The 27,066-nt window shown below is 44.8% G+C and overlaps 1 protein-coding gene across 2 annotated transcripts in view; it reads right to left on the reverse strand.

Annotated features, from left to right (window-relative positions):
* Positions 1 to 387: 387 nt before the first annotated feature.
* LOC136576753 (acyl-coenzyme A synthetase ACSM3, mitochondrial-like) overlaps positions 388 to 27,066 on the reverse strand; it is a 38,897-nt gene continuing 12,218 nt past the window's right edge. For both annotated transcript variants that reach the window (XM_066576303.1, XM_066576304.1), the window contains 11 exons: positions 25,144 to 25,348; positions 24,918 to 25,061; positions 21,550 to 21,706; positions 19,748 to 19,827; positions 15,981 to 16,104; positions 14,650 to 14,730; positions 14,100 to 14,201; positions 11,696 to 11,823; positions 5,149 to 5,248; positions 944 to 1,063; positions 388 to 859 (listed from right to left, as the gene is read on the reverse strand). In XM_066576303.1, the coding sequence (XP_066432400.1) occupies positions 773 to 859; positions 944 to 1,063; positions 5,149 to 5,248; positions 11,696 to 11,823; positions 14,100 to 14,201; positions 14,650 to 14,730; positions 15,981 to 16,104; positions 19,748 to 19,827; positions 21,550 to 21,706; positions 24,918 to 25,061; positions 25,144 to 25,348 (1,328 nt within the window). In that variant the 3' untranslated portion in view covers positions 388 to 772. The remainder of the gene's footprint in view (positions 860 to 943; positions 1,064 to 5,148; positions 5,249 to 11,695; positions 11,824 to 14,099; positions 14,202 to 14,649; positions 14,731 to 15,980; positions 16,105 to 19,747; positions 19,828 to 21,549; positions 21,707 to 24,917; positions 25,062 to 25,143; positions 25,349 to 27,066) is intronic.

Below are 27,066 nucleotides of genomic sequence, written 5' to 3' on the forward strand. Positions count from 1 at the left end.
AGCTAATGTTAGTAAAGTGACATGTAGATTTTACTATTCCACAGATGAAATGAACTGTTTTTCTTGTCTTTTTTTAATATGTTGCCTGTGTGCAGCTAGAGAAATGCAACTGCAATGCCATTTTAATGATGCACAAATAAAAGAATATTTATTTTTACTTTTAGTCATAGAATAATAGTCAGGTTGCTATTACAATATGTGATGGTTCTCAGTAACAGAAACCAGGTAATCCTGTAGATATGATACCTTTTAATGGCTAACAAAAATACATGACATTATAACAAGCTTTCAAACCTCTCAGAACCCTAAGAGGCTCAAAAGCTTTCTATAACATCGTATATTTTTGTTAGCCATTAAAAGGTATCATATCTACAGGATTAGTTGGTTTCTCTTGCTGGGAACAATCACATTTTGCTCTACCGGCTAATATGGTACCAAACTTTTTTCGCTATTACAAGATAGACGCCCCACAGATCAAGATTTGAGCATGGTATAGATTGTTGGGTCATGCTTCATTCTTACTCCTGATTCCATGCGCCCTGGGATTGTAGTTCTTGGATTCATAAAGATGTAAATACTTTTTTTAATTGTTTCTGACTGTCTCTGAAAATGCTTGTCAATTTTCCGTTGACTATAGTTCAAAAAATGTGATTCTAGTGTCCCACTAATTAGTTGGTAGGGACATTTACATACATGTGTGGTGTAGGGATTATTGGAAAAGACTATGTTATCTGTATTAGTAATAGCAGGTTTTGCCTGATGTAGCTGGCCCTTAGGCTTTTCCCCATTCTTTATTTCTCAGCTCACTCCTCCGAACCTTCCCGCTGATTGTCTTTGGCAGTTGCTGAACAAATTCAATCTATTAACATTGCAAAAAAAAAGAAGTTAGTACAAGTTCAAGCAGCTTCTTATGTAAAGTCAGTTGTGTTTTGAAGGTACCTACCTTTCTTGGGTACTTGTAAGGGGCTGTCACTTTCTTTACATGGTCCTGCAGTTCTTTTGTCAGGGTCTCTTGGTCGTGTGCAGTATATGTAGGGGACAGGACAATAAAAGCTTTTACCACCTGTATATGAAACAAATACTTCAGGTATATGACACAACGATACGTATTTGAATGTACTTGTATGCCTGTGGAGTGTGACACCTGATCTATTCTCTGCATGTGACAGGTTCTCCCATCAGAGATGTGTCAGACCAGATGCTTCACCCCAACCTAACACCTATAAATTGTAAGAAGTCTAAAATGCTGGGAGTGGGTGGTGTGGCCGTCAGCCAACATGGAGGGTCACATCTAGCCTGTGCTCCTTGGGGATCCTACTTATCCTGAGTCAATACCCTCTGTTTGGCCTGTAAAATTGCCTGCCCTAATAGACTGAAATACCTGGGACTAGTCACCGGCAGTGAAGGAAGTCTCTGCCAAGATGTCTGTGCCATTCTCTGTAGACCCTGCATCTCCGGACGCAGCATGTGTGCACCACTTCCACATCTTCCTGTAAGCGGGGGAATCACAAGACCCCCAAGAAGGAATCAAAACTCCCTACCCTCACTATCAGATCACTTAAAGGAGTCTACAAGAGAGTCATTTAATGATCATGCATGGGTGCCTTCTGAGTAATCCTCGCCAACTCATGAGTCTACTACATCTTGCCCTGAGTAGCAGTAGCCCACTTGCAACTACTTATGGCACAGTTACTGGAGACTATCCAAGTAAGTTCGACCTCACTCGCTGGAAAAATACAAGAAGTCAAAAACTGATGTGGGCTTCTTATGCTAGGACTTGTACAATTTGCGGGATCGTGTCAAAGATGTGGAGGACAGTATTTCACACTTTGTCACAGCTCCTCTACCGGCTAAGGGGGAAAAGACCGCAGAGGTGCAACAAGCCGAATCTATTTATTTGCAATGCGGGAAAAAAATCATGCCACATCCTATCTTTCGGCATGCCCTTGCATTGCATGGCATACTATTTTCTATGGGTCCGGCAGCAGAATCGCACCACATGATAGCTGCACACAGTGCAATGCGAGGTTTCTTCACTGAAGACAATGGGAGAAACTCCGCTGACAGCCATGGCGGAGGATCACTACATCCCCGAAGTGATTCGAGATGTTTTTTGAGATAAAAACACCCTGCATCCATGGGGCAATCTGCTGTTGGTGAGCACGATATTGGGCTGTGATTCACGGCTCAATATCGCACTCGCCCATGTGAAGTCAGCCTAACATGTTTGTTTTAGATAAATTTGTGCTCAGCTTTTTTCTCTTTGACACCTTAAGACACAAGACGTACAGTTACATCCTGTGCATTCTGGGTATGTATGGAGGGGGATCGTGAGTTGAGCCCAGTTTATACAATGCGGGTGACGGCAGTTTCTTACAGCCAACATGTGCCGGCAAGAGTCACAATAGCATTCCTGCTGATCGCGACTGTTGACCTTTTAAATGCCCCCTATCACTGTTCAGGGGTCCCGTATGGGCCCCTGCAATGAGATTGCGGAGTGCCATCGCTTCCCGTGGCAGCTGGGGGCCCTCTGAAAGGCCCAAGGGTTGCCATTGCAGATTGGCTATCAAGATTGCCTGGTATATTATAATACTAGATTGTGGTTAAATAAAGCAAGTTAAAAAAAATTTTTAAAAAAAGAACGCTGGGAGTTGTAGCGATATCAGTAATTGAGGAGGTAGTGTATTACTCCTCCTATTTGGATTACAGTTGAAATTGGTATAGCTGGAGCCCTGGAGATAGCTGTATGAAAGGAAAGGTAAGGAACGCATAACCCGAACAGTGCTTCCTCAGCTCCTTGTAACTGGACATCAAAACGGCTGTTCCACCTGGAGATATGCTATAAGTTTCTAATAGAACAACAGGCCACCATGGAGTAGATGATAATGGGGCCGCTGCAACTTCTGCAACACCCAAGCGTGGAATACTGCAGGCAATGACTCTCTACCCACGCATATAGCTAAAGTTTGGGAGGGTGTAGTGCATGGACCTGTCACAGTGGCATTTACCAACTCTTAATCCCGGAGGGAGTTACCGCAGCAGAGGATAGGGTCAGTAGTCCTCAGGATGAGGGGACTTGTAGTTGTCAAGTTCGTGACGCCAAAATGTATCAGGGCCTGTAATACACCAGTACACATACACTTACTGTGCGTATGGCCAGAGGCCTAGTCCTTGTCACGGTGTTGCCGAGTGGTGACACAAGGGGGGAATGGTTGTAGGGATATGTATATAACATCGTGATGCCACCGTTCCCACACCGTTATTCTATACGGTGGAGTAATGAACACAGAAGCTTGTGTGTCGTACCTCGGGACCTCAGGAACGGTAAAACTTTACTTGAAATAAACTTGAAATGACAGGCAGTTACAGGTACAATTCACTTGCATAAAATTACAGGCAGAAGCTCAGAGGTTGGAACAATACGGCCCTATAGTCCACGTTATCTATATGTCACCGGTACTGGAAATTAACTATACTCTGGAGGAGGTAAAAGGTAGGGGTCTCTCCACATACACTCTGGCAGACTATTATTGAAGAAAGGCTTAGCCTAGATGCACCCCGCACAACATCCGCTTGGGTGTCACAATCATGTACCTCTGTGTGGTGATCCTAGCGGACGGCCACACAGGAAAAATAATGCCTGTAGTGTGAACGGGTACCTGTTTTAGTGGACTGGGGAAATGAGCTCTCACTCTCTCTGGGGCATAGACTCACTCATTCTCTCATACATTTCAAATGCGGTAGGGGTGTCTCTCCTTTTCCTCCATATTAGACACAAGGAAACCAGAGATGTCTCCCTGTGCCCCTGTGCTTTCTCCAACGGATCAGGAAGAGAGAAGATCCTCAGCTTCAACATGGGGAGCCTCTCCTTCTTCTCCATTTTCAATGCAGGGAAGCTGAAGGTGCTTCCCTGCATCACTGTGGGTCCTCCAACAGCATGGGCAGATGGATGATCATCAACAAACTTTCCCGATCTGAGACACTAACATTTATAACCTCACTTTTACCACATGACACAGTAGGATAGATACATTCACATGCAGGCAGAGCTGACAGGCAATGATTTTATGGGAGTTAACCCTTCAGACGCTGCAGCTGTGCAACACACATACAGAAAACGACATGACAGCTTTGCACAGTGCATCCACATAAGACAATACATGTATGACAATTATGGAGGGGACCAGAATGACGTTCTGGGACACTACAATAGGTGGGAGTTTCATCTCTGTGATCACCACCTATTGAGAGAACAGGATCCCCTGACCTTCATTCTGTAAACTGCGGTTGTTCACATTCTTAGGAACAAACCATTTAAGTGCATGAGGAATTACATGTGCTGATTCATGATCTGTTGAATACACTTGGATCTTAACAAAAAAACTATATTTCGTATAGTAAAATTCCATTATTCTACCACTGCAAGACAGATGAGATGCTGAATCAAGCTGCGTTCAGATGGACGTAAGGCAGTCAATGAACCACAATTAATTACCATTAGAACCTTATGGTATTGTAATTTCAGTTCTCATGAACTATGTGGGGTGTAGGATTTGAAGCTATAATACAGATACAACGATGCAGGTACATAACGGCCATATGAATGCAGTTTTAGTAATATTTTATGAAAATATGTATGGTTTTACTATCCAATCAAAGTGCAAGAGTATTTTATTTGTAAGTTAACATGATATTCATGCATTTAGACTTGGAAATTCCAGTTCATCAGGTTAGATTTGTTTAAAATAAGAGTTTACGACTATTTTTGAGAGATGTCGAATTTCCTGGTTCCAACTTCCAAATAAATTTTAGTATACACAGGTGGGAAGGGCAATCATACTGCCCATGCAATGACTGCACCCTATGTACTCTATACGAGTGTCATTATTTGCAACTTTTGCTTTAAATTGTAACTTAGAAGAAAGTCTATAAATCCTTACATCGCTTGCCAATCTCAGCCAAACGATACAATGTTCAACTTCTGCCCCTTGGTTTTAGCAATCTTTGAAAATCTTCCTATCCAGACCCTCACTGATGAAAACTTCTGACATGTCACTATGATATGTCAGGAGTTCTTAAACCATTTAGTTACACCGTGAAGGAACCAAAATATTTCAGTACTATAGACAAGTGATAACTGAAGGTTACCTCTCCCCTGACCGGATCAGGACTGCCGACCACTGCAGATTCTACTACAGCCGGGTGCTCCATCAAGGCATTCTCTATTTCAAATGGTCCAATACGATATCTGGTCAGAGGAAGGAAAAAACATACTGTTTAAGGTCTCATGCACAAGACCAGTTTGCCGATCTGTAATGTGCCACTTGTAGAACTATATGGATCCATAATGTACTTCCAGGAGACTCTGACTTTTATACCTGCATGGTATATTATGGAGGTATTTGGCAATGCTTCTAGTGAAGAATACAGTGCCTCGTGAAGTAGTATATGGCTGTACATGGAGTCTCTTACAGTTTCCTAATAGAGAACTTTAACCCCTTAACGCTATAGGACGTACAGTTATGTCCTGCAGGTTCGGGGTATGTATGGAGGGAGATTGTGGGTCGATTCTGCTCCATACAATGCAGGTGTAGGCTGTTCCTTACAGCCTACACTTGCCCATGAAAGCTCCGAATAGGAACGCCGCTGATTGGAGCTGTTAACCCTTTAATTGCCTCGATGTTCAGGTTTTTACCGCCGTTTTTGGACGCAGGTTACTGCCTCCGACAGTGGGTTTTAACACACGCCATTGTCCTGATGGGTAATGAGGTGCGTTAATTGCAGCAAAATAGAGCAGACAGTGCTCGAAAATCAGGTCGTTAAATGGCGCAATTAATGGGAGCTGTGTACCGCAATTACCGCAGCATTCAAAATATCGTGATAAAAAGCGGGTGTGTGAGAGTGGCCTAAAAGTCCGATCTATCAAAGTAATGCATTATTTATAATGCACGGTTGAATGTCAGAAATAAACTATTAACAAAGCCAGAATTGTGATTTTTTTGGTCACTCTGTCTTAAAAAAAAATGTAATAAAAAGCAAACAAAAAGTACATACTCCAGAATGGTACCAATAGAAACTACAGGGCATACCGCAAAAAATGAGCCCTGGGGAGATCAGATGACACCCAAGTATTTAAATCTGCCCCGCCCGCGGCTCGCCACAGATGCACGCTGAGAGAGATCAGGGAAAGTGCCGTCCTGCTGTAGCTGCTATAGGGAGAGTGTTAGGTGTTATTTTAGTCTTCAAGAACCCCAACGGTCCTTCTTAGGGCCACATCTGACCATGTGCAGTACTGTTGAGGCTGCTTTTAGCAGTGTTGCACAATTTTTTTTTTTTTGTATATCGGGCGTGCAGACCATAGCGTCCTCAGTCTGCAGTCATTTTACAGAGTATAGGGGCAGTACTGCTGAGCAGGGACAGTGGTACAGGGAAAGAGATATACTGTCTATATAGGCAGTGGGCTTTTTCCCAAAAAGTGGAAAAAAATACTATATTTGGCCTGGCAGTGACCGTCTTCAGTTTACAGCGTGTGTGCTGGGGGTAGTAGTCGCTGATTAATACCCAGCCTTGCGCATAATTGTTTCCTGGCTGCACTGTGCTTTCAGTAACCACAGTCATCCTCCAACAGGGAAATCCATATACAAGCTATATCACAGGCAGTGGGCTTTTTCCCAAAAAGTGGAAAAAAAATACTATATTTGGCCTGCCTGTGACCGTCTTCAGTTTACGGCGTGTCTGCTGGGGGTAGTAGTCGCTGATTAATACCCAGCCTTGCGCATAATTGTTTCCTGGCTCTGCTGTGTCCGTTACATGATCGTCGTCATCCCGCCAGAGGGAAAGAGTATACATATATACGCTGCATACGGTGTCTGTCTGGTTTTTCACCTCACCATTTTAAAAAATTGAAGTAAAATACTTAAGGCCTACCACTGGCCTTTGGCCACTTGACTGGTTCTTCGCTGTGAATTCCAGTAGCTCAGTCATACACACCTAGGTCTCACTACAGGCTTGCGCATAATTGTTTCCTGGCTCTGCTGTGTCCGTTACATGATCGCCGTCATCCCGCCAGAGGGAAAGAGTATACATATATATGCTGCATACGGTGTCTGTCTGGTTTTTCACCTCACCATTTTAAAAAATTGAAGCAAAATACTTAAGGCCTACCACTGGCCTTTGGCCACTTGACTGGTTCTGCCCTGTGAATTCCAGTAGCTCAGTCATACGCACCTAGGTCTCACTACAGGCTTGCGCATAATTGTTTCCTGGCTCTGTTGTGCGTTCCGTAAGCTAAGTCAGCCTCCAACCACAGGCCAATAAGCGTCACATTTAATTACAGCGTTCTGTTTCTGCTCTACTCGTAATACACCATGCTGAGGGGTAGGGGTAGGCCTAGAGGACGTGGACGGGGGCGAGGATGCGGAGGCCCAAGTCAGGGTGTGGGCACAGGCCGAGCTCCTGGTCCAGGTGTATCGCAGCCGACTGCTGCAGGATTAGGAGAGAGGCAAGTTTCTGGGGACCCCAGATTCATCTCACAATTAATGGGTCCACGCGGTAGACCTTTCTTAGAAACTGAGCAGTGTGAGCAGGTCCTGTCGTGGATGGCAGAAAGTGCATCCAGCAATCTATCGGCCACCCAGTGTTCTATGCCGTCCACAGCTGCAACTCTGAATCCTCTGGCTGCTGCTCCTCCTTCCTCCCAGCCTGCTCACTCCATTAAAATGACACATTCTGAGGAGCAGGCAGAATCCCAGGAACTGTTCTCGGGCCCCTGCCCAGATTGGGCAGCAATGGTTCCTCTCCCACCGGAGGAGTTTGTCGTGACCGATGCCCAACCTTTGGAAAGTTCCCGCGGTCTGGGGGATGAGGCTGGGGACTTCCGGCAACTGTCTCAAGAGCTTTCAGTGGGTGAGGAGGACGATGATGATGAGACACAGTTGTCTATCAGTGAGGTAGTAGTAAGGGCAGTAAGTCCGAGGGAGGAGCGCACAGAGGATTCGGAGGAAGAGCAGCTGGACAATGAGGTGACTGACCCCATCTGGTTTGCTAAGCCTACTGAGGACAGGTCTTCAGAGGGGGAGGCAAGTGCAGCAGCAGGGCAGGTTGGAAGAGGCAGTGCGGTGGCCAGGGGTAGAGGCAGGGCCAGACCGAATAATCCACCAACTGTTTCCCAAAGCGCCCCCTCGCGTCATGCCACCCTGCAGAGGCCGAGGTGCTCAAAGGTGTGGCAGTTTTTCACTGAGAGTGCAGACGACCGACGAACTGTGGTGTGCAAGGTTTGTCGCGCCAAGATCAGCCGGGGAGCCACCACCACCAGCATGCGCAGGCATATGATGGCCAAGCACCCCACAAGGTGGGACGAAGGCCGTTCACCGCCTCCGGTTTGCACCACTGCCTCTCCCCCTGTGCCCCAACCTGCCACTGAGATCCAACCCCCCTCTCAGGACACAGGCACGACCGTCTCCCGGCCTGCACCCACACGCTCACCTCCGCTGTCCTCGGCCCCATCCAGCAATGTCTCTCAGCGCAGCGTCCAGCCGTCGCTAGCGCAACTGCTTGAGCGCAAGCGCAAGTACGCCGCCACGCACCCGCACGCTCAAGCGTTAAACGTGCACATAGCAAATTGATCAGCCTGGAGATGCTGACGTATAGGCTTGTGGAAACGGAGGCTTTCAAAAACATGATGGCGGCGGCCCCGCGCTACTCGGTTTCCAGTTGCCACTACTTTTCCCGATGTGCCGTCCCAGTCCTGCACGACCACATCTCCCGCAACATTGTATGCGCCCTCACCAACGCTGTTACTGTCAAGGTCCACTTAACAACGGACACGTGGACAAGCACAGGCGGGCAGGGCCACTACATCTCCCTGACGGCACATTGGGTGAATTTAGTGGAGGCTGGGACCGAGTCAGAGCCTGGGACCGCTCACGTCCTACCCACCCCCAGAATTGCGGGCCCCAGCTCGGTGCTGGTATCTGCGGCGGTGTATGCTTCCTCCACTAAACCACCCTCCTCCTCCTACGCAACCTCTTCACATTATGGATTTGTACCTGCCAGTGTCTATGTATTAAAAACCCCGGTCAGACTGGGGCATGCAGTGTGGGCCGAAGCCCACCTGCGTTTAATCTGACGTTACCTCAGCCGTGCTGGGCAATGCAATGGGATTTATTTATGTAACGCCGGTGGCTTCCTGGGACCCGCCCATGCTGTTGGTCCACACGGAGTTGTACCTGCCTGTGTCTACATATAAAGAACCCCAGTCTGACTGGGGCATGCAGTGTGGGCCGAAGCCCACCTGTATTTAATCTGACGTTAGCTCTACTATCCGGGGCACTGCATTGGGACAAACTACAGGATCAATACAGCGCTGATGAGACGTGCACAGCTACGCTAGCATTGGAGTCCGCTGTAGGCACGCGATTGCTGAGGGTTTGTGCAGAGGCCTATGTCCTGGGTGCAGTGAAAGTCCGCTTCCAGCCTAGGATTGCTGAATCTGTGGGCCGAGGCCTATGCCGTGGGCGTGGTGCAAGTCTGCCATGTTTGGCCGCTCAGATCAATTTTTTGTTCATGTCTTGGGTTTCCTAGGACCCACCTATGCTGTTGGTGCAAACTTAGTTCCCATTGCGGTGTTTGACCTGTCTGGCACAAAGGCACTGACTGACTTGGGTAGGGGGCAGAACGCTGACGGCTTTCCCCTTGCAGTGTGGATTGAGCTATGCGACACCTTGACAGAATGAATACTGTGTGGCACATGGATTCCCCATTGCTATGCCCACATTTGCAGCTCCTGACGGAGGTGGCACAGGATTGGAGTTCTCATTGCTTCTGTACAGCATTGTGGGCTATCGCCCCGCCCCTTTTAAAGAGGGTCGCTGCCTGGCCCTGCCAACCCTCTGCAGTGTGTGCCTCCGGTTCCTCCTCATGGCAGACGCACTTATAAATAGACATGAGGGTGGTGTGGCTATGAGGCCAGCGTGTGGCATGAGGGCAGCTGAAGGCTGCGCAGGGACACTTTGGTGTGCGCTGTGGACACTGGGTCGTGCGGGGGGGGGGGGGGGTTAGGCAGCATGTAACCCAGGAGAATTGGCAGCGGAGTGTCATGCAGGCAGTGATTGTGCTTGGTTGGAGGTAGTGTGGTGCTTAGCTAAGGTATGCCTTGCTAATGAGGGTTTTTCAGAAGTAAAAATTGTTGGGGGGGGAGGGGGCACTCTTGCCGCTATTGTGGCTTAATAGTGGGACCTGGGAACTTGAGATGCAGCCCAACATGTAGCCCCTCGCCTGCCCTATCCGTTTTTGTGTCGTTCCCATCACTTTCTTGAATTTCCCAGATTTTCACAAATGAAAACCTTAGCGAGCATCGGCGATATACAAAAATGCTCGAGTCGCCCATTGCCTTCAATGGGGTTCGTTACTCGAAACGAACCCTCGAGCATCGCGGGAAATTCAACTCGAGTAACGAGCACCCGAGCATTTTGGTGCTTGCTCATCTCTATTAAAGACCAGACACTTTTTAGAGATTTTAACCATGTGGTAGTTGTTACTGCCCTATTTTTTTTCCTTCAGCTACCAAAATTATTTTTTGTGTTATTTTTTTTTCTCCGTGACATATAGGGCTATTTTTTTAATATCTTTTACACTACTTTTTTTTCCTGTTTTTTAGTTTTATTGGGGGTAAAAAGCTTTAAAAAAATTATTTTAACATTTATAGTTTTTTTTAAAATTAGTATATTTCATTTTGTTTCGGACGTTTTGATATATAACATGTATGGTTTTGATTTACAGGGCGCATACAGCGATGGTTTGGGGTTATTTTCTTTCTTATATATATATTGCTGTTGTATTCTGTAATTTTTATTTACTTGTGTTTGTAATTATGTTTTTTACTATCTATGTCCCCCATGACATCATGTAACCAGTTACAGGAAAAAACATCCCCTGTAGTGACATTAGTCACTGGCAAAGGTGATCAGGGTCTTGTGGGACCCTGTAGCTCTGCTGTAGCAGGGAGCCCTGGGGTCACATGACCCCCAGGCTCCCGTAGTGAAAGTTACACTTTTCAGTACACACCATGCATTGAAAAGGGAGGTGGAAAAAACAAAAATGGGGAAAAAGAGAAGAAAAAAAGGCTGTGTCCTTAAGGGGTTAAAGGGTTGTCCCATGCACAGGATACAGGACAACTTGCTCATCTCTGCGATCCCCACCTATCCTAAGAAAGGGAGTGCAGAGTGTGCTGCAATGAAGCCAGCAGTGGTCATATGTGCATCGCTGCTTCATTCATTTCAGTAGGACTGATGGAGCTGACTGAGCGCTTGAACTCATTTAGAAGCCTGTGTTGTATTCTGGCCTGTGATATGGTGTGTTATGTAGAACCTTATGGTCTACCATATTAAAGGCTCGTATAGTTCTACTTTTATAGATTTTTTTTCCCTCTAAAAGCATGGAAATGCATGGCCCTATTGGAGTTACAGCTATAGGATACAGATTCCAATATGGTTGCCAGAATAATTGCACAAGCAGAACTTTTATTTAAGTAATATTGTCCATAGCAGGTAAGTACAGCACAGCTTATTTTATTCCAGAGCAGTTTAAGAAATGAAAATTGAACTCTGATTGGTTGTCTAAAGTAACAAGGCCGATTTATCAGTGTGACTGGTGATAAATTACGGTAGGTCCATTGTGCTCAATAAATGATATTTACCCAGAAGATGAAATAACATCATCGGATCTTCCAACAAACCAGAAATAGCCCTCTTTATCTTTTTTGGCTCTGTCTCCAGTAAGGTAGAAATCTCCTCTTCGGGATGAGGCTGTTTTCTCTGGATCGCCCTATTGTCAACGGATGTTATGGCAAGAAGAAGAGATCATTTTTTTCGTCTTCACAAACTTTCTATTCTACCATTATCTGTAAAAGCTAAATGATTACCATATATACTCGAGTATAAGCCTAGTTTTTCACCACATTTTTTTGTGCTGAAAAAGCCCCTCTCGGCTTATACTCGAGTCAGGGAAGGGTTAAAAAAAAAACCCCACCATACTCGCCTCCTAGCCAGCGTCTGTGTCCCCGGCGGTGGTGCGGCAAGCTGCTTGAATTCCTGTGTTCCCGGTGGCGATGCGGTAAGCGGCTTGAATTCTTCCTGCTGTCATCCCCCGCTGTACTCTCTGCATGGCTCTGTCATCCCCCGCTGTCAACACTGTGATTGGATTGAGCGCCAGCCAATCACAGCCGGCGCTCGATCATTCACAGCCAATCAGTGAATGACATTCACTGATTGGCTGTGAATGATCGAGCGCCGGTTGTGATTGGCTGGCACTCGATTCAATTACAGTGCTTATTTACAGAGTACTGACAAATGACAGAGCCGAGCAGAGAGGACAGCAGGGAGAATTCAAGCAGCTTGCCGCACAGACACAGATCTGGCTGGGAGATGAGTATGGAGGTTTTTTTTTTTTTACCCAGTATGTACTCGAGTATAGCTAGGCTTATACTCGAGTCAATTAGATTTACCAGTTTTTTGTAGTAAAACATATTGATTCAGCTTATACTCGGGTCGGCTAATACTCGAGTATATACGGTACATTATATAATGTGCTGTAAATTGTAAACAGGTTGGTGTTGGTTCCAGCTGCTGGACCCACACTTGACAGTCTTTTGACAAATGACTAATTAATTAAAAAATGTGATAACACATAATTACTGTAAGGGCTTATTCCCACGAGCGTATATCGGCCGAAGTTTTCACGGCCGGACGATATACGCTTCAATCTAAGCAGTCCCCCCTTCCCTCCCACTCACCGACTCTCTGCCTCTCTCTTCCACTCCTGCGTTTGCAATGGGAGGGGGCGGGACAGGGGCAGAGTTTAGCTCTGCTGTCCCGCCCACTCCCATTGCTGGCTATAGACAAGGGGCATGGAGGGGGCAGGAGCTTAGCTCCACCCCATCCTGCCCACTCACATTGAAACCGCTCGGATGGGAGGAGAAAAGCAGAGAGACGGTGAGTGGGAGGGACAGCATATATCAGCTGGGCGTGAAAACCCAGCCGATATATGCACGTCTGAATAAGCCCTAAAGTCCACTTTTTAGAGTTGGTGCACCTTCATTTTTTTCAATGCTTCAATACAATAAAAAGTAAGCAAATAGTCTTGATTAGAAACATGCTGTTCCTTTGTGCCCACGGCTCCTATTCAGACCTATGTGTGTCTATAGTAAAAGACTGCAAACAAAGCATGGGTAGTCTGATCCTGCAGTCACTCACCCTTTCATCTGTCTCTTACTTTTTGTGTAAACAAAAACTGAACACATGGGAGTTTAAAGGGAATCTGTCAGCGTAAACCGCAGGCATCATGTGATGGAGCAGGAGGAGCCGAGTAGATTGATATATAGTTTTATGGGGAAAGATTCAGTATAAGGGCTTTTACCCACTAGCGTTTTTTTTAACGCTGCGATGTCGCTGCGTTTTTTTCAATAGGACTTTCTAATGTTAAAATCGCATCGCACAAAAGCCGCAAGTTTGTGCATTTGCGATTTTTGTGCGATGTAATTTTAACATTAGAAAGTCCCATTGAAAAAAACACAGCCATGTCACAGCGTTAAAAAGAACTAGTGGGTAAAAGCCCTAACTTGTATTCTATGCATTTAAACCTATTTATTCTGAGCTGAACAGTCCAATGGGCGGTCCTATCAGTGATTGACAGCTGTATATGACTGTACATAAAAAGGTAGCTGTCACTGACAGGACTGCCCATTGGACTGTCAGTCCAGAATGAGCAGTGATATAAATAAAATACAAGTTATACTGAATTTTTCCCCATAAATCTATATATTAATCTGCTCGGCTCCTCCAGCCCTATAACATGATGCCTGTAGTTTGGACAGCATGGTCGAGCTGACACATTTCCTTTTTAACTGAAGGAGTAGACCACACAGGCTTTGTTTGTACTCTGTTACCATGGAAACATAGGTCTGAATATTTGCTGTAAACACACAATGGAAGAAGATAGAAAAAAAATATCAAAATTGATTAATTTTGAGTGGATCGCAACCATGAAATAAAAAAAAATTACAAATAAAGACATAGCCAAGTCCTGTTTATAAATCATATTACCGTGTATTGAGTGAAGAGATAAAAAGGCCTGTGAGGTGCTATACGGATTGCAATATCCCCTTCCTGATCTGGGGGTAAGACGCTGCCATCAGCATCAATTATCTACAACAATAAAGTACGATACATGTTATAAGCATATAATGAAGAGATTTCAACTACAACATAAGCTGCATCTACATCGAGGATTACACCAGTCTTGGGGAGCACCACGGGGTAGATGTGCTCACAATACTTGATTTAGTTGCTGACCACAGCATATTATGCAGCGTTGGTATTGTGTAGAAACTTGTAGTCTGGTGGATGTTTAGTGTATTTTAAAAAGAAATCGAAATTAGTTTTGATGCATCTAAAATAGTATTTCACCATCATGGCTAGCATGCTTCCCACCCCGGGGATCTTACCACAAATAAATTATATAAGCTGTGAGAAATCTATGTTTAAAGCCTTTCATAAAAAAGAACAGTTCTCAGGATATCATTGTCTTACTTTTATAGATATGACAATAACCCAACTTATAATGAGTTTATACAACTTCTAGAGATGGAAGTACCTGGACGTCGTAGGCTCCAGAAGACTTTCCCATGGAGCCTGGTTTTATCTTCATTCCTTTAAAGTTCCCACAGATCAATACCTAAAATAATGACAGCTGTAGTTAGCAGTGGGCATTTGTTCTGGTATTTGATACCGTGAGGCTATCCATGGACACTTCGCCACACAAACTAAGTGTTTATTCAATAAGCAGACCATTAAATCGGATGCTCTATTATACACCATACTGTATATCCACATGCAAGCAATGGGCTTCCCATTGGGAACAGTAAAGAAGACAGGATCCGGAACAGAAGACCTTATCATTTATACTTTGTGTTTTTTCCCTCTTGAAGTTTAAAGTGCTGATCACTTGAACATGTACTGGGGAATAAATAATGCTTCATGACGATCCATCTGGCCGGTATCTCAGGTACAGGGTGAACATAATTGATCTATACGAGTCCAGAGCTCTCTATCAAGAAAACTATAGGGCAGAATACAATAAAAGTTGGTGTGTATACTCAGTGGGGTATGCAGTTTAGATTGCTCAAAGGAAATAAAAAATAGTACCAAATGCTGCTGCCACCAGGCGAATATGTAGTGCTGTAGAAGTGTAAGCTGTAGCAGGAAGTTCCAGTTAATTGCTAAGAACCATCCATTGTGGTTTGGGACGGGATTCTGTTTATTGTATGACAGCTTAGTAATTTGCCATGTTGGAAAAACGTATAGCTATGGTTCAATATGCGCTTCTTGCACGTTTCATGAAATTGTTACCACCTTGTAAATAATTACATTTAACCAGCAATTCACGTTCAAGCAATGTAAGAGTCATAGCACTGCAGTCATACTGTACAGATCTGAATAACTTATTCGGAATGCTTTCACCAGCTGCATTATATACGCCATACCATTTATGTATAGTACCAAATATTCCCCTGGTGCCAGCATTTGGTACTATTTTTTTCCTTCAAGAGATCTAAACCCCATACCTTATTGAGTATAAACAGTAATCTTTATTCTTTCTGCCCATAGTTTTTTTTTCCGCTAGAGACCTCTGAACACCTCTAGTTTAATTATAATCACCCTGTATATTAGGACAAGAGGGTAAAGAAGTGAAAATAGAAGGGGAGTTAGCTCATTGACAGTGGTTATAGCTGCAATGCAATTCAGTGACATGAGTGCTTCAAAAAGATGGGTTCTGACAGACAAAATGGTTAAAGATAGAAGTTAGTCTTATAATCAAACACCAACCCAAGCAGAGTAATACCACTTTTATCTGGACCATAAGGGATATTTAAAATCCCAATATGCTTAGTTGCAATTAATAAAGTTTGTCCGTTTAGAGCTTACCGTTTCTGTTTGACCATAGCCTTCATAAATGTCAAGTCCTGTATTTGCTTTCCATTGTTTCATCACTAGAGGGCTTAGAGGATCCCCACCACCCACACAATGCTGCAGGCTCTTGAATTTGTAGCTTCATGAATAAAACAAAAAGGTACAAATAATTTCATTATAATCACCTCTGTGTTACTGAATCCCACCTTATACTACAACTGGAGAAACATTCATTGTGTGTATGGCCAGGGCTGCATATTACAATGAGCTAAGGGGACGGAAATTGGGGCTCCATGGTGTCAGACCTCCCAGAACACTAGGGAGCTCTCTGCAGTAGCAAAGGGATAAATGTGGGGGTCTTAAAGGGGTTGTCCCGCGGCAGCAAGTGGGTCTATACACTTCTGTATGGCCATATTAATGCACTTTGTAATGTACATTGTGCATTAATTATGAGCCATACAGAAGTTATAAAAAGTTTTTCACTTACCTGCTCCGTTGCTAGCGTCCTCGTTCCCATGGAGCCGACTAATTTTCGCCGTCTAATGGCCAAATTAGCCGCGCTTGCGCAGTCCGGGTCTTCTTCTTTTCTGAATGGGGCTCCGTGTAGCTCCGTGTAGCTCCGCCCCGTCACATGCCGATTCCAGCGAATCAGGAGGCTGGAATCGGCAATGGACTGCACAGAAGCCCTGCGGTCCACCGAGTGAGAAGTGAGAAGATCCCCGCGGCCATCTTCATCAGGTTAGTAAGAAGTCACCGGAGCGCGGGGATTAAGGTAAGCGCTCTCCGGTGATCTTTTTTAACCCCTGCATCGGGGTTGTCTCGCGCCGAACGGGGGGGGGGGGGGGGGTTGAAAAAAAAACAAAACCCGTTTCGGCGCGGGACAACCCCTTTAAGTAATATGTACTTCCTGCCCTGCATTAAAGGCATTACTTTTCATCTTTCGGGCATTCTCATGCATTGCCCATCACATTTAGCTTCCTGTCAAAATATTATTAAAGGAGAAACTACTGCCTAGGCCAGTGTTCCCCAACTCCAGTTTTCAAGGACCGCCAACAGGTCATATTTTCAGAGTTTCCTCAGTGTTGCACAGGTGATGTAAATTATTGTCAGTGCCTGAGACATTGCCACTGGTGTTCTTACCATAGGATATCCTGAAAACATGACCTGTTGGGGGTCCCTGAGGACTGGAGTTGGGGACCCCTGGCCTAGGGGGTGCAGATTCTGCAGTTGCACCAAGCCCTGGAGATTTGGGGGACCCAAAAGTTTTCTCTATTTCATGTGATGAGACCAGTACCACAGGTACAGCTAGAGTGTACAGCTGGCCATGTACATTAAATGCGTATTGCGAATACTTGATAATTTCTGCAGGTTTGACCAATGATCTAATGTGTATTGAGTTCTCCCCGTGTTCCCTGACAACATTTGTCAGGAAAAATGAGGATCAGACATTTGGATTTCAACTGCCCAATCTTTTTGTTCTCATGGAGATAAGCTGCTGACAGTATAATTTGGCAGTAGCATACTCCCCTGTTCCTACTGAGATCACATGTAGGCTCGGCCAAATTGAGCATGCATGTGTATGAAGGAGGTGGGAGAAAGCGCTGTTGGCAAAATAAGCATGCCGCTTACAGCCATCTAATGTATAGGGCCAGCTTTAAAAGATCGGGACACAAGCCCCAAAATAGATCTTTACATATATGTTTTGCTGATGTAGTGGCCTGGAAATAGGCACCACATAGCACTGTTTAGTTATGGGGACCAGTAATATAATAACCGGCCCTAGGGCTCAATCTGAGTCAGTTTACACGAGCGATGCAGGTAACCTAGCAATCAGTTAGGATGTTTATTAGCCGGCTGCACAACATAGAAAAAATGCATAGAAACTCAGATGAGGCAGGTAGCCTAGCCACCAGATAGGCTGTGATTGGCTGCAGACAAACTGGTCAGGTGACAGATTATAAATAGCCGGACAACGGTCACGTGAGCTAGAGTAAGCTAGAGAGTGAGCCAATGAGGGAGTAAGTGAGACGCACCAGGCAGAGAGAGAGCGCCAGAAAAAGAAGCGCCCGACAGGAGAAAAGAAAGTGCCAGGCAGGAGAGAGAAGTGGAAAGAGACCCGATAGATCAGCCTTGACAGAGAGAGAAAGAGATAAACAAGAGAAAAATCTGAGAAACCATGAGTAACTGAGGAGGAGAGACAGCTTTGACAGTAAATAGAGGGAAAATAAAAGATGTAAATATGAAGAGCGGGAGATAGAGATATAAATACAAAGAAGGATAGAGAAAAGAAATCCATAGAAAGCTCCCAGTATATGGATGAGTTAGACACAGGTGTCTATATTGTTGCAATTTGTGAATCAATTATTATGTATCAACTACCTCATCTCATTGCCTTAATTAATACCAGTTATACAACAAATTAAGTAAAATATCTGGCTCTGTGTATTATTCCACACCTTACCACTCACAGCTACAAATTGTGCCCAAGGGCACTGGCGTTCGAACAAAGCAAATCGCAATTAATTCCCAGCCACAAAGAATAATAAAATTAGCGCTCACTATAGCGCTTTGTGACATCACGATAGTGCTTTGGGCTGGCACGACAGCCATTTGTGGCGTCACGACACCGCCCCCCACATCTATAAGGCGACCTTGATAACACAGCAGGCTTAGATGCAGTGATTAAGCTCAGTGTTTGATATTGTACCTTCAAGTGTTATCATCATCATACAGTGTTCAGATACCATTTCTACACAGTAAAAACTTAATCAGATCCAGTTAGATCCACTGATTTGCAGCTGACATCTGTTTGAAGTTGTCCACTTTCCCTTTTCTTCTCTATCCAGCAGCTATGACCGTCATAATGGCTTCTTCCAGTCATAGTTCGGCTCTGCACACAAACACACATCCTGCTGCTACTAGTAGTGCCCCTCTTTCAGAGTAACAGTGCTCCCCTTTTTTGCATTACAAAATCATACTGTTCCTACACAGTAATAGTCCCCTCCTTTGTGCCTCCACATAGAAATATCACCTTCACGCCACCCACACACAATTGCCCTCACAAGAATAGTATGCCCTTTTGTGCCTCTACACAGAAATACTCCCTGTATGCCCCCCATAGTAATATCCTGAAAGTAGTAAAGCCCCCTTTGTGCTCCCCACATTGTAGTAGTGCGCCCACAAAATAATGCCCCTCATAATTTTATTGTCCTCTACACAATGAGAATGTGTACAAAGAACTGGAGCTACTCCAGATTTGCAATCCAATTGGTATGGTGAAGTGAGCAAAATGAAGGTGAATATATTTCTAAGTTGCTGCCGTCTCAGAGAACTCCACAACTGTGCAAAAGGGTGTGAGAATATAATGTGCTGGTTTCATGTGTAATAAAGAGGAGTCAGGTTTTAGGCCTTGGCCTCTGCTGTCATTTATGAAGAGTTGCACCACTCAGCTCAGTATTTTTCTCTCCACCCTACACAATGACAACTTTCTCCAAGTGCCCCCTTCCCCCTCTTGTGCATCCAAAATTTTAAAAAGTCTAGTATCGAACCCTGTTGCCATGCAGAGTAATGTGGTTCAACTTCCCATGCAGAAGGAGTTTCCCACAGCCCTGAAGACTTATCAGATTCCAAATATGTTAGGAAATTCCTCATAATGCAATTCCCTAATGTCATACCTAAAAAGGCTACAAACCCGCACTTTACGTAACTAACTATTCAATATCTGTACTTTAGGCCAGAGGAGATTTGCAGATAATTCAGGCAGTAGTAAATTTTGTACTTACTTTTCAAGATTGCACAACACTAGCATACGATAGACGGATGAAAGTGAGCAGAATACAGTGATGGGGTAGTTGGTGAATGTCTACATGATAAAAGGAAACATTATTCAGGCAATTAGAGTTTGGAGTTAAGGCCCATTTACATTGGACGAGTGTCGGGCAGATGATGCCCGACACTTGTCCCTGATCCCCACACTCCTGCACGGGAGCTAGCACAGCTGGCTCGCACACGGAGCGGCCAGCAGGGTGGCGGGGCAGTGCAGGAGATTTCTTTCCTCTCGCTCCCCCGCCCCTCTCCATTCACATAACAAAGGTGCCGTTCACTATGGAACGGCGGCTGTTTAAACTGCACTATGAGTGATGATCGTTAGGCTGCTAAAAGATGAGCAATGACGATCATCACTCATAGTGCAGTTTAATCAGCCGCCGTTCCTTAGCGAACGGCGCCTGTGTTATGTGAATGGAAAGGGGCGGGGGAGCGAGAGGAGAGAAATCTCCTGCACTGCCCCACCCCCCTACTGGCCACTCTGTGTGCGAGCCAGCTGTGCTAGCTCCCGTGCAGGAGCACGGGAGCGCGGGGATACATGGACGAGTGTCGGGCCACTCATCCATGGCCCGACACTCGTTCAATGTAAATGGGCCTTTAGCTGATGCTATAGGAATTTGAGTTAAAGATTACTTATAGAATGAATCTACATAAAACATTTACGTGACTTTGTATAAGCATTATATTACTTATCTTGCACTGATGCTGAGTTACAGCCTGTATTAAAGTCTAGAGCTGCATTCACAATTCTGCAGACTTCTGCAGATGAAATCTCAAAGCACCTCTTACTGGCTAGAAAATGTTATGTTTAAGCCAGACACTGAACTGTAAGCCTGGGTTCACATAGGGCAGATTTGCCGCGGAAATTCCGTCCGGAATTCCGCTGTGGCCACTAATCCTGGAGTTGGCCAGCCATGTGGACGACATTTGTGAAAACTCTTGTCCACACGGGACGGCCAATCCGTTGCGACAAAGCTGGCAGAAGCCGGCACTGTGGCACGGATTCCTCGGCCGCAGCATGTCAAATTTTTTTTTCCCCGTTGCAGCAGCGCTCTTCTCTATGGGAGCACCAGCCACAATGGAAAAGTGTGCGGCCAAGCTGCTCCAAAGCTAAGTGCTGCGGGTTTTGAAGCAGCACTTTCCTGGCGGAAATTTCACGGTTTTTCGCTGAGGCCACACTGCGAGTTTTCCGGTGGGATTCCGCCATGTGAGAACCCAGTCTAAGTATGTGTTGGCATCAGCATTGGCGTTCTGTTCAGAGCCTCTGTTGCTGATTTTCTAAAAAATTCCCAGGCAAAAAAAGGGCAGCATGCTCCACTATTTTATCCTGAAAAATCCTGGACAGCTAGACAGAAACCAAATGGACCCCATTATAGTCAATGGGGTCTGTTTGCTGTTCGATTCTGTCATAAGACAGAACTGTTTGGCTAGTGGATTATTTTCCTGCTCCCATGTATTGGCCACCTTTCAGCATAAACAACTGTGGCATACGGTTTAACACCAAATTCGTGTAGGTTTTTGTATTGTCCATGTAGTTTTTGTAGGTAACACTGCTGTTTACCTGCCCAGAAATGTGTAGATATCAACAAGCATGTGAAAACTAGACCAATTGGCAGCAAAAACACGTCTGTGTGTTTTTTATTCTACAGCGGTGACTATGTACGGCCTTACCCAAACATTTGAAACAAATTAGGCATTAAAGGTTTTGGTGTTTTTTTTACTCTTTTTATTATAACATGGCATTGCCATTTAAACTTACTTCCAAGACTACAGTTGGGTTAACTCGAGGCATGTAATGAGCAAACACACATGAACCTTGGATCCAAGGAGAAAAAATGCAGCTCCATGCGGACTTTGCCCAACCTGTGTCCGATATATTCCAAAACACATCTGATGGAGTTAAGTCCTGCCAATACCTGTATGGATAAAATGAATACAAACAGTTTAGTATATTCCCTTTATATTTGCGTACTTTTAAGTGAGGGACGCCAGGGATCTGTAGTCAGACCTCAGCACATACAAACTTTATCATCCCTCCATACAATTGCTTATATGAGGTCTGGAAAAACACAGGTTTTTAACAATAGCAGTACACATGAAAATTATCCCTCTGGCTAGGTGTATGCAGCTCTGCAGGTACACAGTCAAAGTGGATTTCCTGCTTGACCCAAGAAGTGTAATGCATGTGACAGGGTGGGTACACCCCGCTGGACAGTTTCTGGTGTAAATAAGTGCTTATTTTCTCATGTAGACACAACTCAGTGCGTACCATCACTTTTCGTTTACACAAATGTTATGGTTAGAGTCTCTAGCAGAGGTACAATCACTTTATGGTTCTTCTTACACTTGGTGGGCAACGTTTCTTAAATTCTAGAGTAGTTGCATAAATTTTACAGTCTCTTGCTGAGGCCTATAGGTCAGGTTACACTGACAGCTCTTTCCCGAACCTTCCGTACCACTGTGGATCTAAGTGTGGCTACATCCTACCACATTATGCCTTCCTATATGTTTTCCCTGGTGCCTCTGAGGGTCTCTGTAACCTCCAGTCTATCATCTGTTTCCAGAATCACACTGACCACTCACAACTATATGCAAATAGCATGCAAGTCATTCACACAGCAACCTTGACTAGCACTGTTCAAGTTCACATTCTATCAACAGGCACCTCTTTAAATGTAGGGCTTCAACTTACCTTGTTTCAATAGAACACAGTTCTATTTCATAATTAATTTGCTCTTTACACCTCTTTGACTTTGGGTGCCTCTTGCACTGTTCTTTACTTGCAGTTGAAGGATATCTACAGACACTGATTTCGTAGCAATAACTACTGGTGCGGTTACCTGTAGACATGTTCTCTTGTTTTTTCCAATCACAGCACAGATCTCTCAGTCTCTATAGGTAGCCTTGACCAGGCCGTGGGGCAACCAGTTCTACTCTGATACTGAAGTTGTCGGGCCTTGATGCTCTAAGACAATATTCAGCCAATGGCTCCCTTATAACAGTCTCTCAGACTCACCAGCCTCTGCAGCTCTACCTTTTTCTGACCCATCTCACTCAATCTTTTTCTCCATTCTCTCTTGTTCCTTTCATGGTCTGCACTCCTCTTCGGGCTTCAGTCACTGCTTTGATATCTCCCTTTTCAGCCCATTGGAGTGCTTCTCAGTGGCCGATGACCAGACCCAGAGCCCTGCTTGGTTTCACTGTTTCTCGTGTGTTCATTGCGCACATATTCAGCAAAGATAACAAATATACATGGTTATATAAACACAACTCAACCACAGCTGCAGAGGCAAAATGCTTCTAGCGCAGCAACATCCACCATCAAGTCAGTGCAAGTCACAAAGAAACCTGCTCCTTCTGACTGATGCATTCTTCCTGCAGGATGAAATTCAGGGATGGTGTTCCTGGTGCCATCAATTGTAGAGGTCCAGTACGTACTATCCTGGTCCCCTCCATAAATGTCATACATGTCTTGTCCTATGTAGATGCACTGTACAAAGCTTGTCCTGTCATGTCCAGTGGGTGTTGCACAGCTGCGGCGCTTGAGAGGTTAACAGTAATAAATGCATTGCCTGCATGTAGATGTATCAGTTTGTCATTTCATGTGGTACAAGTGAGGTGATAAATGTGAGTGTCTTCCATCTTGTCTACCTGAGAGAAAGCTAACAGAGCCACCTGGAAGCACCTTCAGCTTCCATGTAGGTGAAGATGGATATCCCGTAGCGTTTGAAGTGTGGATGTAAATGGAGTGAGTCCCATCATCAGAGAGAGAGAGAGAGCCCTACAAAAAGTTCTGAACAGGTACCAGTTCACAATACACGCTTTTCCTGTGCGGCCGTCCAAAGCAAGGATCACCACACAGAGGTACTTGACTGAGTTACACCCACGTGCCTGCTGTGCGGGGTGTTTATTGTTTAAGCCTTCCTGTCAATAATTGTCTGCCATAGAGTCTGCGGAGTGACCCCTACCCGCTTCCTCCACTGAAGTGCTCCCAATCCAGGATCGGTGCCGTACAGATAACGTGAACTGTAGGGCTGTTTTTTTATCCTGTGTATCCTCCCTACCTCTGAGCTATAACTTGCTGTTACTTGAAGTTAATTGTACCTGCGTTTCCTTGAATACCTGTTTTGTAAAGTTTATTATTCAGTAAAAGTTGGCATTCCCTATCCTAGGAGTGTCGAATCTGGCCTGTGATCCTACTCTGGCCTTGGCTGCATGTCATCCCTCCAGGACCAAAGCCTCATAAGTGCTGCTGTGACAAGCCAGCACTTATCCCTCCCAGCTCTTCACATTAGCGAGGTGCCCAGGGTAATTTCTCTGGGATGTTGCACAACTAGCACAGAAATGGCAGAACCATTGAGGCAATAGTTTGACAGCTCCTACTCTATGCGCCAGAGGGTGCCCCGACTCTGTGGGTATATGGCAATAAACAGTACAATATAGTATTAAAAATTCAACATTTTAACATATCAGACACGCTTTTACATTGCAAAAATATAACAATGCAATTTGTAAGGGGGCTAGTGCATGCCATTGCAGTTCATCAACCTTCCATAAGCCCCATTCACAGGGGGCGAATTTCCGGCAAACGATGTCCAGCATTCGTTTCCGCGCTGTTGCACAGGAGCAAGTATCGCTGGCTCTGACAGAGCAACCAGCAGGGGGCCGGGGCTGCTAGATGAGATTTCACTCCCCACTCTCCCCCGCCCCTCTCCATTCACTTAACACAGCGGTCGTTCAGTACTGAACGGCTGCTGTTTACACTGAACGATCATTGTTCAGGATTTTATGAAGCCTAAACGATGAAAGATGAGCTGAACGATGATCGTTAAGTGTAAACAGCAGCCGTTCAGTACTGAACAACTGCCGTGTTAAGTGAATGGGGAGGCGTTGGGGGAGAGTGAGGAGTCAAATCTCCAGCTGCCCCGGCCCCCTGCTGGCCGCTCTGTCAGAGTGCCAGCGATACTCGTCCCGTATAAATGGGCCTTTACACATTTACCCCAATCAGCTTAAGCATCCCCATGCTTAGTTAGTTCTGGCATTTTCCTGTGTGGGACTGGTGCTGAGCCCACCAAAGCCAATGAATTGCAGATGATGAGAATTTACTCACAGTAGCTCTTTACTTACTTTCCAGTGATAGTCATTCCTAGCCCATAGCTGCACTGACTATGTTCTGCCATTTTTTGAGAACCTGTTGTCCCACTAGTGAAGTAAATGGACATTGGATCCGTACTTCGTGTCCTAACACACGTGTGCTTGTCATTGGCCGCCCTTAAATACATAAAAATCCATTTTTATTACATTTCATTACATAGTCATTGGTGTCATTAATTGTTAATATCATGGAACATACGTATAAAGCGCTTGAAAATTCAGCCAGCCTTCTCTCGCTCCACACACAGTCATTTTGGTCTTTAGCAATGGAGCTTGGGTTGAGATAGTGTCTACAGCTGGTGCCAGGTCTTGGCTGGTGATAATACACCTTGCTCCTGATGTTTCAAGCCTGTATAGAATATCTTTTGCTGTCAGTTGTGTTGTCCCAGGAATTATAACTAAACCTGTAAAAGAAATGATGGAAACTTTAGATGGAAGTCTAGTTATATTGGTTTAGTATGTTACCTTTGTAGAGACAAACATCTGGGGATGAAATCTTTGAACAGCAGAGGTGTAGGGTGAAGCTTCTGGGTTGTAAAGCAAAATCTGTAATGTGCCCATCAACCTTTGAAGAAGGTGAGAATAGTGAGACCAAATATTAAAGGGGTTTTCCTGAATTACATATTGATGGTCTATTCTTAGGATGTCATAAATGTGTTAATTGGGGGCCCAACCACCTAGATACTGCTTACATATCTCTATAGGGAAAAATTGCACCTCAAAATATTTCTTGCCATGAATTTACTGTAATTACAAGAGTCCCAAGTAGGGAGGAGCCCCATTTTATTTTGTCATGTGCAGCCTTTAACCCCCCACCCCTCCCTACGGTTTACCACAAACAGTGCTCGTTCTCCAAGAAAGGTACATTACAGTTTTGGACAAACTCGGCTCATTTACCTTAGCACTGATAGAACAGGAATTCCAGGTGTGTGATTTTTGGCATTAAAATGACACCAAAATCATGTCAGCAGCACTGATAGAATCGGGGCTAGAGTTCGAGTAATGTGCCTTAGCCAAGTATCTCCCTGGTCGTCCCTAAAGATTCAGGGGGCCGCCGCAGCTGACAGGTGAGTTGCGGCGGGGAGCAGGGGAGAGCGGGCGGGAGAGAGGGAGAAAGAGATCTCCCCTCCGTTCCTGCCCGCTCTCCCCCGCAGCTCCCCGCCCTGCGGCGGCCCCCGAATCTTTAGGGACGAGCAGGGAGATACTCGTCTAAGGCACATTACTCGAGCGAGTAGTGCCTTAGCGTGTATACCCGCTCATCCCTAGTCATTAAAATAAAGAAAAGAAATTTAAAAAAAGAAAGAGAGAGATCTTTATGGGAGGATTGGAATGGGAGGATTGGAATTCCCAGAGAGGCTATCAAAACTGGGATTATTCACCCTGGAAAAAAGACGGCTAAGGGGCGATCAACTAATTATGTATAAATACACTAGGGGACAATATAAGGATCTCTCCCATTATTTGTTTATAGCCAGGACTATGATGATAACCAGAGGGTATCATATATGTCTAAAGGAACGACGGATTTATCATTAACTTAGATTTACTGTAAGAGCAGTGAGATTGTGGAACTCTGCCTGAGGACGTGGTGATGGCAAAATCGATATAGGAGTTTCTAGAGAGCTATGATATTACAGGATATAGACATTAAATGACCAGTGGGGTTGTTGATCCGGGTTTGGAGTCAGACAGGAACTATCAAAACTTTGATCCTGGGATTATTCTGATTGCCATTATGGAGTCGGGAAGGAATTTTTCCTCTAAATGGGCTAATTGGCTTCTGCCTCATTGGGGTTTTTTTTGCTTTCCTCTGGATCAACAAGGGAAGGAGAGTAGAAACAGGCTGAACTAGATGGAAATTGTTTCCCTTCAGCCTAACATACTATGTTACTATGTATTATTTATTCCGCATGGTGCATTCTCTAAAAAAACACTAAAATGGAAAATTTCAAAATAGCAGATTTCTGTTCAAAAAGTTGTATATATCTCAAAATGGTACCAATTAAAACTACAAGTCATCCTGTGAAAAACAAGCCCTTGTACAGCTGCATTGACGGAACAATAAAAATGTACTTGTTTTGCAATCTGGTGACATAAGAAGTCTTTTTGTTTTAAAAAAAGT

This window comes from Eleutherodactylus coqui, chromosome 8 (assembly GCF_035609145.1).
Source record: "Eleutherodactylus coqui strain aEleCoq1 chromosome 8, aEleCoq1.hap1, whole genome shotgun sequence".
Taxonomy (NCBI): domain Eukaryota; kingdom Metazoa; phylum Chordata; class Amphibia; order Anura; family Eleutherodactylidae; genus Eleutherodactylus; species Eleutherodactylus coqui.